This window comes from Prionailurus viverrinus, chromosome A2 (genome assembly GCF_022837055.1).
Source record: "Prionailurus viverrinus isolate Anna chromosome A2, UM_Priviv_1.0, whole genome shotgun sequence".
NCBI lineage: Eukaryota > Metazoa > Chordata > Mammalia > Carnivora > Felidae > Prionailurus > Prionailurus viverrinus.
In genome coordinates, this window is record NC_062562.1 from 18,477,558 (window position 1) to 18,494,536 (window position 16,979).

Consider the following 16,979-nt stretch of genomic DNA (forward strand, 5'->3'; position numbering starts at 1 on the left):
ATTTTGTGAGCCAGCTCTTATTAAACACAGTTATTACTAAAAATTAAATTATATAATTTACAAATAAATTACCTTGAAACAAAGGTAAAAATACTCAAAACTCATTACTTCCAAATTATTTTACTACATTTTATCATTATCTTTGTTCTTGAGGTTATTTGCATCTGTTGTATTTGTGGGGTAGAAATACTATATCATAGTGTGGGCAGCTCTCCCCGGCTCCACTGTCAGTGACCCCAAGTTAGTAGCTTGAAATCAGCCATGGTGGGAGTATTTACACTACAGAAATTGGCTCTCACTACTAATCAGAGCTAATTGCTGCTAATCCCAACCCTCGCAGAGCCAGGTGTTTTTGTTTTTTTTTTAATGTTTATTTATTTTGGAGGCGCTTGGGTGGCTCAGCTGGTTAAGCGTCCAACTTTAGCTCAAGTCATGATCTCATGGTTCTTGAGTTCAAGACCCACGTTGGGCTCCCTGCTATCAGTGCAGAACCTGCTTTGGATCCTCTGTCTCCCTTTCTCTGCCACTTCCCAGCTCATACTCTCTCTCTCTCTCTCAAAAATAAATAAACATTTTTTTAAATAAATAAATAAATGTATGTATGTTTATTTATTTATTTATTTTTTTTTTTGAGAGAGAGAGGGGGACAGTGGACCTGAAGCCAGCTCTGCGCTGACAGCAGTGAGCCTGAAGCAGGGCTCAAACTCACAGTGAGATCATTACCTGAGCCGAAGTTGGATGCTTAATTGCTCAGCCACTCAATTGACTGAGCCACCCAGGCAATCCTCAGAGCCAGTTGTTAAACATTTACCAGGACCCCGCTGATGAGACAGTCATGCCCAGGGGAGCCTGAGGGGAAGATCGGACCCTGCTCTGAAGGTCATTTGTGCTGTACCCTGGTCCTAACAAAGGGATCCCCTAACTGACCCACCTGCCCGCCCACAGATGAGGAGCTCTATGCTGGTGTGTACATCGACTTCATGGGCACCGATGCAGCCATCTTCCGCACGCTGGGAAAGCAGACGGCCATGCGCACAGATCAGTACAACTCTCGGTGGCTGAATGGTGAGGGCAGCTTACAAGACCCTGGGTGGGCAGCACATCTAGGATGGGGCAAGATCTTCAAGAGGTACTCATGGGGGGTCTGGCCCTGTGACTGCCTGGGATGGGGAAGAGCGGGGGCTATTCCTGTACTTGTCCTGGGATTCTGTTGGGGAAAGAGGCCTTGTTGGAGGAGCACTTGCCCAGCTGACCACTGCCTACCTACAGACCCTTCATTCATCCACGCTGAGCTCATCCCTGACAGCGCCGAGCGCAACGACGACAAGCTCTACTTCTTCTTCCGCGAGCGATCGGCAGAGGCGCCACAGAGCCCCGCCGTGTATGCCCGCATTGGGCGCATCTGCCTGGTATGCGCTGGCAGGGCCCCATCTCCCCGCCTCCCAACCCAGTGCCAGCTCCAGCAGCCCTACTCCAGCAGGGGGTGAGAGCTGATCTGACCCTGCTCCCTGTCTGTCCCCAGAATGATGACGGTGGCCATTGCTGCCTGGTCAATAAGTGGAGCACGTTCCTGAAGGCACGACTGGTGTGCTCTGTACCCGGCGAGGATGGCATTGAGACTCACTTCGATGAGCTCCGTGAGTAACCAGCAGGCAGGCTGGGTCCTGTGGCTGCTGTGGGAGGGGTGGGGGCTGGATGGGTGGTCAGGGCACCTTTGGTGGGCCCCCTGGGCAGGAGTGGGCAAGGCCCTGGGACTCCTGGCTAATGCACCCTCCCAGTGTCTTCTCCCTCTGCCCGCAGAGGATGTGTTTGTCCAGCAGACACAGGATGTGAGGAACCCGGTCATTTATGCTGTCTTTACCTCCTCGGGGTGAGGCTGGGGCCGGGGCTGGCTGTGGCAGGGTGTGGCTGGACTGGGGGATTATATGACTTGTGGAGGACCCCTGCCTGGTGGCAGGCTGTGGGGTGGGGGCAGGGGCCCTGGGCCGAGGGTCTGCCCTGCCCACGGCAGCCGCCTGCCCTGCCCGCAGCTCCGTGTTCCGAGGCTCTGCTGTGTGTGTCTACTCCATGGCTGATATCCGCATGGTCTTCAACGGGCCCTTTGCCCACAAAGAGGGCCCCAACTACCAGTGGATGCCATTCTCAGGGAAGATGCCCTACCCACGGCCTGGCACGGTGAGGACCCCAGTCATTCCACCTTTCCCTTTTCTATGAGGCCTGCTTTGGGTTAGCCCCTTTGTAGACATGGGCCCCACTATCATGGAGCTCCTGGCCAGGTGGGAGAGGCAGAGCATACAAACAAATCAATCTACCATGTATCCATTCAAATAAAGCTGACATTTAAAACAAAACAAAACAGGCGCCTGGCTGGCTCAGTTAGTAGAGCATGCGACTCTTAATTTTGAGGTCATGAGTTTGAGCCTCATGTTGGGCATAGAGCTTACTTAAAAAAATAAATAAAATGAAACGAAACCACTTACACAGTGTCAGGCTGTGAAGAACCCAGCCAGGACCCTGAAACAAAGATGACAGCCGGGTGTGGCAGGCTGCTTGGAGGGGGTGCTGTTTGGGAGCCAAGACAAAGCTGGAGGGCAGGCTGGAGTTGGCGTAGGTGGCTAATTGTAGCCAGGGAGATGAGGGTGGGCAAGGTCCAGCCTGCAGGGCCTCTGAGGCGGTGGGAGGTGACTCACTTAATCTTGGTGTGATGTGGGCCTCTGTAGGAGTCTAAGCAGGAGAACCGCATGATCTGTTGTGGCTCTGTGGGGGCAGGGCTGGGATGGGGGAGCTCTGGTCTGAGCAGAGGCCAGGGAAGGCTTCCCCCAATGGTGAACTTGGAGGCCAGAAGGATGGGCTGGAGTTGAGTAGGGGTGCAGGGCAGGCCGAGGGAAAAGTACCAACAAAGGGCAGAGCATGCGTAGGGTGTTAAAGGAACTGGGAGCTGTAGTCCCTTGAGGAGGGGTGGGTTGGGGTGAGGGGCAGATTGGAGGAAGGAGACAACAGGGTGGGGAGTGAGGACGTGGAAAAGGAGTGGTCAGCTCTGCCTAATGCCACAAGGTCCTGGTGCATGAGGCCAGGGAGGTGGCTGTGGAATTTGGTTGTGTGGGACCTTGGGACCTCTGCTAGAGCAGGATCTGCAGAGGGGCTGAGTGAGGGGGGAAATCCTGGATGGGAGCTCTGAGGAGCAGAGCAGGTGGATGTGATGGGGACAGACAAAGGAGAGGCCTCTCCTGAAGTTAAGGGCTCCAGCAAGCCCCACCCGGGCCTGACGCTCATCACCTGCCTGCAGTGCCCTGGCGGAACCTTCACACCATCCATGAAGTCCACCAAGGACTACCCTGATGAAGTGATCAACTTCATGCGCAGCCACCCGCTCATGTACCAGGCTGTGTACCCTCTGCAGCGGCGGCCCCTGGTCGTCCGCACAGGCGCTCCCTATCGGCTCACCACTGTCGCCGTGGACCAGGTGGATGCAGCCGATGGGCGCTATGAGGTGCTTTTCCTGGGCACAGGTACCCACTGCTGCTCCCGGTCCCTCCCACGCTGGGCCCGGTGGGTGGAGGGTGCTGATCTATGGGGCTGGGACCTACCCTGCTAGGGGTTGCCACAAGCTTGCCGAGGTCAACTCTGCTACCTTCATCCTTTGGAGCCTAGATAACTGAGAAAAGAAACCCCATCGCCATCCCCAACCCCCCAGGGGCTGGGAGAGCAGGGAAACTGGGCATCTGGGGACCCATGAATGGTCAGGAAAGAGGAGACAGGTGGCAGACACCTCTAGGATATGTGGGTCCAGATACTGACATACATGCTCTCGTGTGCACATGCGCAGGTGTGCCCATCACAGTTCCAGTCCCTCAACACGGAAATGCCTCCAGCATCCTATGCTCAGCAGTGCCCAAATTGAGGGTCTGGGGTGGGAGGGGCAGACCCTGGCCGTGACCCCCTCCCCCATTATCTTGGGCCCCTGACATCCAGGGGAACTTCTTCAACCTTGGCACAGAGCTCCTGCTCCACTGCCCTTGGGGGCTTGGGGCCCTGGTGGGGGAAGGGGCTGAGGCTGGTACCCCTTCCCCAGTGTCCTCAGCCCCACTGAGGCCCTGCCCGGCCCGTTCCAGACCGCGGGACAGTGCAGAAGGTCATCGTGTTGCCCAAGGATGACCAGGAGATGGAGGAGCTAATGCTGGAGGAGGTGGAGGTCTTCAAGGTGGGTATGACACCCAGAACTGTTCGTCTCACCCTGGCCCTCCTTGGTATCAGCTTCTGACTTCAGACTTCAGACCTCTAGGTCAGGGCAAGGAGGGCATCCCCAGGGCCCCAAACTAATCCCTATCTTTTTTCAGGACCCAGCACCTGTTAAGACCATGACCATCTCTTCCAAGAGGGTGAGTTTTGGTGAGGTGGGCTGGGGGTAGGGACAGAGCCTGTTCTCCCTTGGGGTCCTGCCCTTGGCATAGGGATGGGGAAACTAAGGCATGGAACGTGATGGGGGCTGGCTGTGGGAAGGCAACTGACAAGCCCCCACCCCTGCTCTCAGCAACAACTGTACGTGGCCTCAGCTGTGGGTGTCACACACCTGAGCCTGCACCGCTGCCAGGCATATGGGGCTGCCTGTGCCGACTGCTGCCTCGCCCGGGACCCCTACTGTGCCTGGGATGGCCAGGCCTGTTCCCGCTACACAGCGTCTTCCAAGAGGTGTGGACCCCCAGGCCCTTGGAATTTTAGTCACTGGACCCAGGGCCCTGTCCTGGGGGTTTGGTGGTGGATATATTACCCTAGGGGAGTTTATGGATGGGATTCCTGCCTGGAGTCTTGGGGGTACAGGGGCCTGGGGGGGGGTGGCAAACTTGCTTGAGAATACTTGCTGAGGCGCTATCCTCATGTAGGCGGAGCCGCCGGCAGGATGTCCGGCATGGGAACCCCATCAGGCAGTGTCGCGGGTTCAACTCCAACGGTGAGTGTGCTGTGACTCACCACTGGGCACTCCTCACAGTGTGGAACCCTGTGAGGCCCATGGAGCTGCTCCCAGGGAAGGATTCTCACGTGGTCCATGGGCGTAAGGGGGCTTGGGATTTTAGAGATGGGATGTCCCTAGCCACTCCCTCAAGAAGTGGGTGCCCGATAGTGCAGCCCTGCCTTTATACAGGGTGGATGTCCCTGTATATGCCCCTTGGCACCTGCCTCTGGCCACCCTACAGTCTGCCCAGAGGTAATGCTGCTTTCATGCAGTGCCCCCTTGTTCCACAGCCAACAAGAACACCGTGGAGTCTGTGCAGTACGGTGTGGCTGGGAGTGCAGCCTTCCTCGAATGCCAGCCTCGCTCGCCCCAGGCCACAGTTAAGTGGCTGTTCCAGCGAGATCCCAGTGACCGGCGCCGTGAGGTGATTTCTTGTACCCCACAGCCCCCACCGCGGATGTGGGAGTCCCCTGTGCAGTAGAAATTCCCTGTGGGTGAAATGTGATATAGGAGCTGACCCAGAGCAGCCCCCATTCTAAGAAAGCCCTTCCAAGTTCCCTTCCCTATGTGGGAATCATTCAGGTGAATCTAGTTATATGGAAACTCTGGGATTTCCGCATTATATGGAAACCGCTTAATGCCTATTTACATGAAAATTCCATGCGTGTGCTCCATTGGAGGTATACCTCATTATATGGAAATGTCATGTGGTTGAACTCTAGTATATGGGAATTCTGTGGGGTAGCCCTCATTTTATGGAAATGCCTTCCATGCATCTCTCCTTACGTGGAAATTCTATATGGATACGCCAGTTCCCATTAAAAAGAAATTCTTTGTGATTGCTCCAAAATTCTCTTGTTGTACAGAAATCCCCTTATGATCCTGAAATGGAAATGTGTGTGGATGCCTATTCAGATGTTATGTGGAAAACTACTGTGGGATTTTCTTGGTATATGGAAATTCCACATGAGAGCCCCTCCATGGAATGGGCACAGAAGGGGTCTGCTCTGGGAGCTGGCTAGGCAGCCGAGTGGTCACACAACCCCTGAGCCCCCACTCCCTGCCCCTGCAGATTCGTGCGGAGGACCGCTTCCTGCGCACAGAGCAGGGCTTGCTGCTTCGCGCCCTGCAGCTCAGTGACCGTGGCCTCTACTCCTGCACTGCCACCGAGAACAACTTCAAGCATGTCGTCACACGGGTACAGCTGCACGTCCTGGGTCGGGATGCCGTCCATGCTGCCCTCTTCCCACCGCCAGCTGTGAGCGCCCCACCACTGCCAGGCGCCGGCCCCCCCACACCCCCTTACCAGGAGCTGGCCCAACTGCTGGCCCAGCCGGAAGTGGGCCTCATCCACCAGTACTGCCAGGGCTACTGGCGCCATGTGCCCCCAAGCCCCAGGGAGGCCCCGGGGGCACCCAGGCCTCCTGAACCCCAGGACCAGAAAAAGCCCCGGAACCGCCGTCACCACCCTCCAGACACATGAGGCCAGCTGTCTGAGCCCTGAAATGGGCCAGCCTAGGCCTTGTCCCTTTTAATGTAAAAGATATATATATATATATATATATATATAAATATCTATATTCTATACACACCCTGCCCCTGCAAAGACAGTATTTATTGGTGGGTTGTATATAGCCTGCCTCAGTGGCAGCACCGTCCAAAACTTAGACCCATGCTGGTCAGAGACGGCAGGAAACAGAGCCCACTTAACCAGGCCCAGCCAGTTGGCAGGGCCAGGCCAGGACCACACAGTCCCCAGACTCAGCTGGGAGTCTACATGCTCAACAGCCATCGCCGGGATCTACAGGACACAAGGAGGGAGCAAGCTCTACCCGGACAGGGAACAGACTGCACACCTTTGCCAGTGTGTGCTATCAGCCTGTGCCACTGGCATAGACGTGGATTCGAGGACTGCTTTGGAGACTGGGAGCGGGGGTGGGGGGCTCAGATGCACTCAGAGAAGGGAAGAAGGGGCTGACACAGGAGGCCGGCCCCTGCCTGGGAGAGGGCACTCAGTCAAGGCCAGCCCCTTCCCGGGTATTTATTCTCTATTTATTGGGGACAGGAGCAGAGGAGCCCTGCCTGGGTGGGGTGCGCTTCCAGCCCCTCCTTCCCTCCCTGCCTGACCACTCTACCTCCTCTTCCCTTTTTCTGGGCCACTGTGACTTGGGGGCTGGGAGAATAGCAGAGGGGCAGGTTCAGGTAGGGTCAAGGGGAGAGGGGGCTATGGTGGAGGCCTGGGGCCTTGCTCCCCAGGGCTCCCTTCTGCCCACCACTTCAGATGATGGGTGTAAATAGCTCTGGGGGGCTTCGGGGTAGATGGGTAGGGGCTCCTGGTGGCCCTCGGCTGCCCAGGCCACAGCCGCCCTTGCGTTCCATCTTGCTAATAAACACTGGCTCTGGGACTGGACTTTGGCTTTTCTCCTTGGCAGGGGAGGGAGGATGGGGGTTCAGCCCATGCCCAGATCCTGTCCTTCCTGCCCCCCTTTATGTGGTCTGACCATCATTCCCACACCTCTCTTGCAAGCTCAGCTTCCATTCGTTTGTTCACAGGTTTGACCGTTTGTTCAACACTGCTTTCTTACCTGCCTTTGAGGTGGGCTTTGTGCCAGGCTCTAAGGGCTAAGAATTGGCAAGACAAAGCCACAGCCCTCACAGTCTGGCTGCCCCTGCCCTGAGAATTGACAAAATTCCCATCCTTCCTGCTTCCTTCCAGCCAGCTCTCAGCAGAGGGCCTGGCATGAGCAAATGTCCAGAGGTGGTGAAGACCAGGACAGGTGGGGTGCCTCTGGAGAGGAGGAAGTGGGGCCGGGGGCCCTGGGCCAAATTGAATGAGTCAAGACCTGGCAGGGGAAGCTAAGAGCTGGGAAGGCCCATGGGCCCAGCAGGGCTTACAGCCATACCTGGCAGGCAAGGGGAGTCAGGTGGGGACTGGGAGGTAGCGAATGGCCCCACTTTAAATAAACCCAATAGGCAGAAACCAGATTTGTGCTGGTTCAACAAGCCTGGGCTCCTGCACTGCCCCAAATCCCTGCCAGAGCCCACTTACAATGTGGCGGGTAGGGGATGGGTAGAAGCTGGAAGCTGAAAGTGGCGCAGATAATCGGTTGTTCCTGGACAGACCCCACCCACCCACCCCATAGAGTAGATGTGAAGCCATCAGCCTCTGGTAGGAGCCAGTATCCATTTCCCACATGTTTCGGGACAGTCTCTAACACTCAGGATCTGAGGCCCTGGCACCCCCTCGTGGTCTCTTGGGTCTGCAGCAGAGTTGAGTACTGAAAGGCAGCTAGGTGTCCCAGAGGAGTCCAGCCAGGAGGCTCAGGGTCTCTGGAGGGAGCCTTGAGAGCCCAGGGTTTGGGTCTTTTTTTTTTTTTTAATTTATTTATTTTTGGGACAGAGACAGAGCATGAACGGGGGAGGGGCAGAGAGAGAGGGAGACACAGAATTGGAAACAGGCTCCAGGCTCCCAGCCATCAGCCCAGAGCCCGACGCGGGGCTCGAACTCACGGACCGTGAGATCGTGACCTGGCTGAGGTCGGACGCTTAACCGACTGCGCCACCCAGGCGCCCCGGTTTGGGTCTTTATATAGGAGGTGGGAAATCTCCAGAGCCTGGGAACTCAACACGTTAGGCTCAGTTGAACCTCTTCCACCTAGCAGTACTTCTTGTGCCATCTGAACCTGAATACAGAATCTAGGCCCCCTAAGCTGAGGCAGGCATGCCCTACAGATGCCCTTAGGCAAATCCTAGAACACACACAAGGAACAGATCAGGAGAAGGATGGGAGATGAGTTCCACTCCTCCTTGCCCCTGGGAGCACCAGACCTGCTCTGGGAATAGCAGACATGTGACAACAGGCCTGCAAAACATTCTCTGGAAGAGCCCGGCCATCTCTGCAAGTCAGGGATCTTGTTGCAGTCAAATACACATGTACACATAGGCACAGGCACATGCAAGTATGCACACATACACATGTAGAAATGCACATGTGCACAGGCACGTGCTTACATAAGCACAGGCAAAAATAGGCATGTGCATGCTAATGCATGTACTGCTCATGTACAAGCATCCATACATCCATACACAAATACACAAATGCACATGTTAATCCACATAAGCACAGCAAAGTACACATAGAAGCACATGTGCACATAAGGAAAAACAAAACCATGTCTACACACATGCACACACGTACAAAGGCATGCGTAGGCATACATGTACTCAATGGCACAAACAGGCACATGTGTACACACAAGTATACATACGGACAAATGTGTCATGTCATTGCTTTGGTTGATGCCAGCAAAGGATAGCCGCACACACACCCAGGCACACACAGTGGACATGTACGCCCCCACCCCAAGTCTGTTGGAATCATGGAGTTATGTAGAGGCCCTGCCCAGGTGAGATCCAGCCCTCAGTACCAGGCAAATGCAATTCCCTGCTTTCCTTCTTGACTCTCTGCAGAGCATGGAACCCTGGTCTGGAGTCACCCAGCCCTTCTCAACCACTTCCTTCTATGTGACCGTCTGAGCCTCTACTTCGTCATCAGTAAAATGGGGCTGATGATGTAGGTACCCATTCACAGGGGACCATGTGAGCTTACAAAATAAGGAGCAGCACTGAGTCCAGGGCTGGGCAGGGGCAGGTGCTCCATGCTTGCTTCTCCCTCTACTCCCTGTTGCCAGCCCCACCCCAACTGTCCCCACCCTAGGGACTCAAGGTCCTATTCTCCCCCTTCTAAGCTTGCACCCTATGGAACACAACTCCCTGCTCTGGCTCACGGGCTGGACTGTCCCCAGGATCTCTCTTAGAGGGTTGGGGCAGGAAGAGAGGGGTGCAGAGTCAGCAGTTGAGAGATTGGGGCCATGCCATCCTGATTAGAAGGGCTGGGAGCTGAGCTGGATTCACCTGTCCTTGTCTCTCATTGGCTCTTAGGAGCCCCTGGCCCCTAAATCCCACTAAGCAGCCCCACCAGGGCCTGCACAGGTCTGTGGGGGGGCCAGTTGATTGCCAGTCTTGGGGCCAGAAGGGTGTCTGAGGAGGCCTGAGGCTGGCCTGAGCCTGGCTCTGGGGATCCCCTCCATCTAGAGGAACCAACTAACCACCCTGTTCACCCGCTGCCGGGACCATGGGGGCTGGGGCCAGCGCCGAGGAGAAGCACTCAAGGGAGCTGGAAAAGAAGCTAAAAGAAGATGCCGAGAAGGATGCTCGAACCGTGAAACTGCTGCTTCTGGGTACGGGTGTGGGCCCAGGTGGGGCCACTGCCACCAGGTCAGAGGCCTGGGGGGTCAGCAGATAGCCCTTCTGTGAAATAGGGGTGACTTGGGAAGCAGAATGACCTTGAGACAGGTCAGGAAACAGAATGGGAGCCCTGGCCAGGCAAGGCTGGGTCTAATAGGTGATACCCCAACTCCCCAAGGCTGGGTATCCCTTGGAACGCCTCTCCAGAGGGCCCTCCCTCAGCTCCCTCCCCTCTGGAGAAGTCCTGTTAGGCAGGCATCAGAAACCAGGGGCTTTCTTGGGAGCGCCGAAATAGGGCTGCTCCCTTGGGAAGACAGTAACCAGTCCACCTGGGAGTGGGCATCCCCTAGGACTGCCCAAGTCCACAGACAGTGGTCCTCAGATTCCAGAGCTTTGTTGTTGGCAGACCTAAAGAGGGTGCAGACGTACTAAGGCCCAGTGAAGAATAGATAAAATCATGTCCATGGTTTCATGGATAGTGAGGAGAGGTGGGGGGATGCAGTGCCTCCAGGCCACTACCTCCTCACATGTGGAAGAAGGAGCTGCTTTGAAAAGGCAGTGTAGGGGCGCCTGGGTGGCGCAGTCGGTTAAGCATCCGACTTCAGCCAGGTCACGATCTCGCGGTCCGGGAGTTCGAGCCCCGCGTCGGGCTCTGGGCTGATGGCTCAGAGCCTGGAGCCTGTTTCCGATTCTGTGTCTCCCTCTCTCTCTGCCCCTCCCCCGTTCATGCTCTGTCTCTCTCTGTCCCAAAAATAAATAAACGTTGAAAAAAAAAAAATTAGAAAAGGCAGTGTACATTCCACCCAGGCTCTCCAGGGTCCTGTCAGGCAGCTGGATGTGGGCAAAGGGACCAGGCCAGAGCACCCTAGGGAAGACATAAAGGCTAAGCCAGAAATCTCATTAACTGTGCCCAAAGCCCTGGCGAGAGCAGGCTCAGAGGGGCTGTCAGCTCTGTCTTCTCCCCCACTCAAAGTCGCTAATTCTCTCTGAGCCTCTGAGACACTCCCCTCCCCACACCAGGTGAAAAGCAGGGGTTGACCTGGCTCAAATAATCCCCTGCATACAGTACCAGAACTCTCCACAAAGTGGCGCTCCAGGTTTTCTTTATCTTGGTCTCAGACTCCTCAAGAAAGTGAATACCAGGGGTCTTGGAGGTTTCAACGCACAACTGAGGTCTTTGCCCCCGTCTGTCACTCCTGACATTTACAAATGTTTTTCCTCAAAGGTGTCAGGACCTTACTTTGGGAGGTGGGGGAGAAACAGGTAGAACTGGGGGGGGGGGGGGGGTGGGGTTGGACTGGTGCCTTGAGTATGCCTGGTCCCACCTTCTGCCCTTGGTTGCCAGGGGAGTGATGTGGGGAGGTGTGGCCAGTGCAGCTCTGAGGCGGGGCTTCCCTTCCAGGTGCCGGTGAGTCCGGGAAGAGCACCATTGTCAAGCAGATGAAGTGAGTGCCTTTGCCCTTTCTGAGGCCTCTGGGGGTGGGCGTGTCCACGGGGCCTGTCCTTTCCCACCAGTCCACCTGGCCCTGACTTGGCTTGCCCTGGCCATAGGATTATCCACCAGGATGGGTACTCTTTGGAAGAGTGCCTCGAGTTCATTGCCATCATCTACGGCAACACACTGCAGTCCATCCTCGCCATCGTGCGTGCCATGACCACGCTCAACATCCAGTATGGAGACTCTGCGCGCCAGGTGTGCAGGGAGACTGGCTGAGCGGGGCCTCCGGGGGCTCAAGACTGGGCTCAAGTCCACCAGGGGCTCAAGACTGGGCTCAAGTCCACAGTCATCTCCAACCACTTCCACCCTGCCCTCAGGACGACGCCCGGAAGCTGATGCACATGGCGGACACCATCGAGGAGGGCACGATGCCCAAGGAGATGTCAGACATCATCCAGCGGCTGTGGAAGGACTCGGGTATCCAGGCCTGTTTCGAACGCGCCTCTGAGTACCAGCTCAACGACTCGGCGGGCTAGTGAGAGCGCAGGCGGGGCTCTGGGGGTGCGGGCAGGGCCCTACCACACCCCTTCACCCAACCCACCCACACTCCGCGGTCTCCCGCAGCTACCTCTCCGACCTGGAGCGCCTGGTAACCCCGGGCTACGTGCCCACTGAGCAGGACGTGCTGCGCTCGCGTGTCAAGACCACGGGTATCATTGAGACTCAGTTCTCCTTCAAGGACCTCCACTTCCGGTATGACCCGGCGAGCCCTCACCCTTGCTCTCGCTCTAGGGGTCTGGCCCCGAGTGCAGCTCCCCGAGGCCCCGACAGGTCCCGGAGACCCCATCCCTACGAGAGCCCTTGTTCCTTCTATGATACCCTGCCCGCAGAAAGGCTCGGGCCCTCCACATGCCAGTCCCATCCGAATGCCGCCCAGTCAGCATTAGGAGGCCAGGGGATACCTGTGGGCGCGTTCAGGGGGCTCGATGAGCACGGGTTCAGGTCCCAATTGTCCCATAGGATGTTCGATGTGGGCGGGCAGCGCTCTGAGCGCAAGAAGTGGATCCATTGCTTCGAGGGTGTAACCTGTATCATCTTCATCGCGGCACTGAGCGCCTACGACATGGTGCTGGTGGAGGACGACGAAGTGGTGAGTGCCAAGCAAGGCCTGAGACAGAAAGCCAGAGACGGTGCTGCAGGAGCGGGGAGCGTCTGAGAGGGGACATTCGTTCCAGAACAGTCTGAATGAGGACTCAAGACAGCTAGCAGCCCCGCTGAGGGGGGTAGTGGAGGGGAGGTGACTTGGAGCTGTCTGAGCTGGATGGCTCCGGGTGGCCCGGAGCCTGTGGGCCGCGGCCGCGCAGGGCAGCTGCCCGTGCCCCACTACCGGTGCCCGACAGCTTCTGCCCTCCTCAGAACCGCATGCACGAGAGCCTGCACCTGTTCAACAGCATCTGCAACCACCGCTATTTCGCTACCACGTCCATTGTGCTCTTCCTCAACAAGAAAGACGTTTTCTCAGAGAAGATAAAAAAGGCGCATCTCAGCATCTGCTTCCCTGATTACGACGGTGAGAGCCGCACCCCCTCGCCTGGCCGCCAGGCGGCGCCCCAACCCCATGATGTGGGCCTGAGCTTCTGCCGTCGCAGGAAGGACTGCGGACATGGAGTGAGCACATTCCCCTTCCCTTCCAGGGCCCAACACGTACGAGGACGCGGGCAACTACATCAAGGTGCAGTTCCTGGAGCTCAACATGCGACGCGACGTGAAGGAGATCTATTCCCACATGACTTGCGCTACCGACACACAGAACGTCAAGTTTGTCTTCGATGCTGTCACCGATATCATCATCAAGGAGAACCTCAAAGATTGCGGCCTCTTTTGAGGTAGGTTCCTGGCGGTCTGGGATGCTCCCCTGTCTTGCCCCTTGGTCTCAATACCTTATTACACGGCCTCCCCAGCTCCTCACCCCACCTCACTACAACAGGTCCCACTGCAGGCCATCAGGTCCTGCCCCATCTCTCCAGACCCATTCCACTGCCTGCTTCTGGCCCCCAATTCCCAGGCCCCATCCAGGCCCCTCAGGTTCCACCCCACTGCCCACAGCCCGTGCCCCTGGTGCATAAGTCCCACCCACCTAATCTCTTTTGACCCGACCCCAATCCCCCAGGGGTCACTGCTTACAAGCCCACCTCCACAGTGCCTCTCAGCCTAAGACCAATTATTTTGGAGCTCTGGGATGTTGACTGGCATCCTTTTTCTGTTCACAGGTGCTTGAACTCACGTGTGTCCCTGACACCCGGTAGCCCTAGCCACCTCGTAGCCCTAGCACACAAGAGCCTCTCAGCCCCCCAGGACTCCTGGGCCCCAGCGTGAGGCCCCACCAGCCACGCCACAGATCCAAAGCCCTGAGCCCCACCAGCCTTGAGGCCCCAGCCCTCCCCCATGGTTCCCAGGTCTCCCAGAGCCAGGTACCCCCAACCCGACTGCTGCCCTTCACGGCCTGGCTGCGCTGGCCTCCAGGACCCACCCCAGCCAGCCCCAGCTAGGAGCAGGCAGGACTTGGGGCAGCTAGAGCTCACAGTGACTCAGCATGCCCAACTGACCAATCTCCTACAGGTCTCTCCGCAGGGGGCCCATGACTCACCTGGTGGGTCTGGGCTCGGCAAACAGCCCTCCCTCCCAGTTTCCTGAAGAGCAGGGGGGGCAGGCCAGGGATCCCTCCTCCAAGCAAGCCTGCTGCTGACCATCAGCCCATTCCAGCCTTACCACCTCCATGTGACAAATCTGACACCTGTCTCTACCCGGTGGCCAGTGACTGTCCCTCTCAGTAGCTTCAGGAGTCCAAAGTCCAAGTCAGTCTGGCCTGTGCAGCTCCTGCATAGATGAATTAATGAGTGGAGGCAGGCCTGGGAGACCATGGGCGCCAGGAAGAGACTCAAGCTGTACCCTTCTCCATACAGCAGGCTCAGAGTACCCCCTAGACCCTCCACCCACAGGCTCTGCCCCCTCTGTCCTTGTCCTTGGACACCAGATCCATGTCCTACCTCACCACCACCCTGCCCACAGTACTCCAGGCCAGCCGGCCAAGGGGACGGTGTTTTGAGGGAGGGTACTGTTGACACCAGCTGTGGCCAATGGTCAAACTGTCCTGAGGGGTGGCTGGGGGCAGAGTCCGGCTCCTATCGATCAGCCCCAGGCTGGGACATGACTGAGGCCCAGGTTGGGCCCAAGAGGGGTCTACCTCAGGTGGAGTCATAAGTAAACCCATGTAACCCTCTTGTCCCTCTCACCCTTTCCATTCAGGGTCCATTTGCTGGCAGGAAAAACTGAGGGCCATGCCTGAATTTTGTTAGGGACAAAGGCCCAAGTCCCTATATCCCTGCCCCCTACTTCCTCATCAAGCCTTGAGTCCTTGCTGATGCCTGTGGGCCAGGACCTATGCTGCAGTGGGGGATGGGGGGTTTCTGTCTCGCAAGGCCAGAGCACGATCCACACTCCCCTCAGATAGATGCACAGACTCAGCAATAAACCTTTGCATCAGGCCCCAGCTGTCTTTTCTTGTGGGGAAGGGAAGAGCATTAATTATCATGAGTTACGGGCACTTACTAAGTGTCCAGTGTTGGGCTGGACATGAATGGGAAGATCATCCCTTCCAGGGAGAAGCACCTGGCCGGAAGTGGCAGGAGCACTCTTGGGGGCATGGGACTAACCTGTGCCTCTTGAGAGGGGCTGAAGGAAAAAGAAGCCCTGGGAACTGTTCACAGGAACAATCTTGGATCAAGAAGTTCTGGGGTAGAAGCTTATTCTGGCAGGGAGAGTAGGGTGTATAAGGCCCAGAAAGAGGGGCTCGGGGGCCATAGTTCAATAGGGCAGGAATAGGCAAAGGGGACACGGGGTGGGGAGACAATAGGCAGGTGCCAAGTGCCAGCCTGAGGGCCTAGGCTTCCTCCAGAAGATGATGGGTCTTGGAAGCCCTTGAAGCTAGGACATAATAGCAGGGCTGGGATTGGGGTGAGGCAAAAGAGGCACTCACCTTTGGGTGCAAAATTTAAGGTGGTGCCAAAAAGTTCAGTGATCAAGATAAGTAATATTTTGATGCAATACGTTTTAAATTCAAAATCACTGCAAAAAAAAAAAACCCTCATGATAAACAAAATATCAAAATTTTAAATAAAGACAAGACTCAAGAGACCTCTGCCAAGCCATATTGGAACCTGAAGCAAAAGGAAAATGCCCACTCCTATGTTTGTTTTTGTGTGTTTTTAATGGTAAAATTTTTATGGAACATTAAAATAGTTGAAAAAAATTGAAAGTAGGTACATTAAAACTCCACATTATTTTAAGCTTAACTATTTTATCTATTTTTTTTTCAACATTTTTTATTTATTTTTGGGACAGAGAGAGACAGAGCATGAACGGGGGAGGGGCAGAGAGAGAGGGAGACGCAGAATCGGAAACAGGCTCCGGGCTCCGAGCCATCAGCCCAGAGCCTGACGCGGGGCTCGAACTCACGGACCACGAGATCGTGACCTGGCTGAAGTCGGACGCTTAACCGACTGCGCCACCCAGGCGCCCCTTTTCTTTTTTTTTTTTTTTCAACATTTTTTATTTATTTTTGGGACAGAGAGAGACAGAGCATGAACGGACTATTTTATCTATATCTAAGACAATTTATAATCTTATTTTCCTGGATTTAATGGAAATAAATCATAATAATATTTTACAACTCTGTTTCTGGAAAAAATAATCATTAAAATTTTTCGGGAAAGCAGGTATGTAGGGACACACATTTTTCCTGGAGGCCAGTATGAGAGGACGTGGGGAGGACAGCAGTGGGGCTGGAGGATCTGTGAGGAAGAGACATGTCCTCGTCACTCCATGGGGCCAGGATCTGCAGATGGGGCTCAGCCACAATGGTCTGGATCTGTGCTATTTGACCAAGTGCATGTGATGCCCCCAGCAAGCTGGTGGGACTGCAGGAGTGTTGAATGGACTGAGTTTTCCAGACCTGTGGCCACCTGGGGGAGGAGATGTCCAGGAGGCAGACATACCTGGGGCTGGGCAGAAGATGTGGGCAGCATCTTCAATGTCCAGGTGGAGGATGCTGTGATCCGGAAGTGAGCTGGGGACAGGGGAAGTAAGGGTGCCTAGGCCTGAGCACAGGGTGGTGGTGGTGGGGGGACACTGGATGGATTAAGGAGTTCAGCCACGCTGGTGCTGTTTGGAGGTTTGAGAGGAGGATGGGGCTTGGGCCAGTGGTTTACGGCCCTCACTGGGTGGTCTTAGGCCTGGATGAACCCTGGCTGCTCATTTGCACTAAGGACCCTTTGATTGAGCAGT

At 55.9% G+C, this 16,979-nt stretch overlaps 2 protein-coding genes across 4 annotated transcripts in view; both read left to right on the top strand.

Moving 5' to 3' along the window:
* Nucleotides 1-7,361, top strand: part of SEMA3F (semaphorin 3F) — a 29,687-nt gene extending 22,326 nt beyond the window's left edge. For all 3 annotated transcript variants that reach the window (XM_047849928.1, XM_047849927.1, XM_047849929.1), the window contains 12 exons: nt 946-1,065; nt 1,270-1,409; nt 1,523-1,637; nt 1,801-1,870; nt 2,031-2,175; nt 3,287-3,509; nt 4,113-4,201; nt 4,338-4,379; nt 4,532-4,689; nt 4,881-4,948; nt 5,242-5,375; nt 6,024-7,361. In XM_047849928.1, the coding sequence (XP_047705884.1) occupies nt 946-1,065; nt 1,270-1,409; nt 1,523-1,637; nt 1,801-1,870; nt 2,031-2,175; nt 3,287-3,509; nt 4,113-4,201; nt 4,338-4,379; nt 4,532-4,689; nt 4,881-4,948; nt 5,242-5,375; nt 6,024-6,434 (1,715 nt within the window). In that variant the 3' untranslated portion in view covers nt 6,435-7,361. The remainder of the gene's footprint in view (nt 1-945; nt 1,066-1,269; nt 1,410-1,522; nt 1,638-1,800; nt 1,871-2,030; nt 2,176-3,286; nt 3,510-4,112; nt 4,202-4,337; nt 4,380-4,531; nt 4,690-4,880; nt 4,949-5,241; nt 5,376-6,023) is intronic.
* A 1,082-nt stretch (nt 7,362-8,443) lies between these two features.
* Nucleotides 8,444-15,408, top strand: GNAT1 (G protein subunit alpha transducin 1). Its single transcript, XM_047850862.1, has 10 exons — nt 8,444-9,524; nt 10,046-10,191; nt 11,601-11,643; nt 11,750-11,891; nt 12,014-12,171; nt 12,261-12,389; nt 12,657-12,786; nt 13,053-13,206; nt 13,331-13,522; nt 13,907-15,408. The coding sequence occupies exons 2-9, from the start codon at nt 10,086-10,088 to the stop codon at nt 13,519-13,521; spliced, it is 1,053 nt and encodes a 350-aa protein (XP_047706818.1). The 5' UTR covers nt 8,444-9,524; nt 10,046-10,085; the 3' UTR covers nt 13,522; nt 13,907-15,408.
* Nucleotides 15,409-16,979: the final 1,571 nt, after the last annotated feature.

Coding starts and splice junctions, on each gene's coding strand:
- GNAT1 (XM_047850862.1), top strand. CDS start 10,086: ATGGGGGCTGGGGCCAGCGCCGAGGAGAAGCACTCAAGGGAGCTGGAA. Junction 11,644..11,749: donor ACCATTGTCAAGCAGATGAA/GTGAGTGCCTTT, acceptor CCCTGGCCATAG/GATTATCCACCAGGATGGGT. Junction 13,207..13,330: donor CTGCTTCCCTGATTACGACG/GTGAGAGCCGCA, acceptor CTTCCCTTCCAG/GGCCCAACACGTACGAGGAC.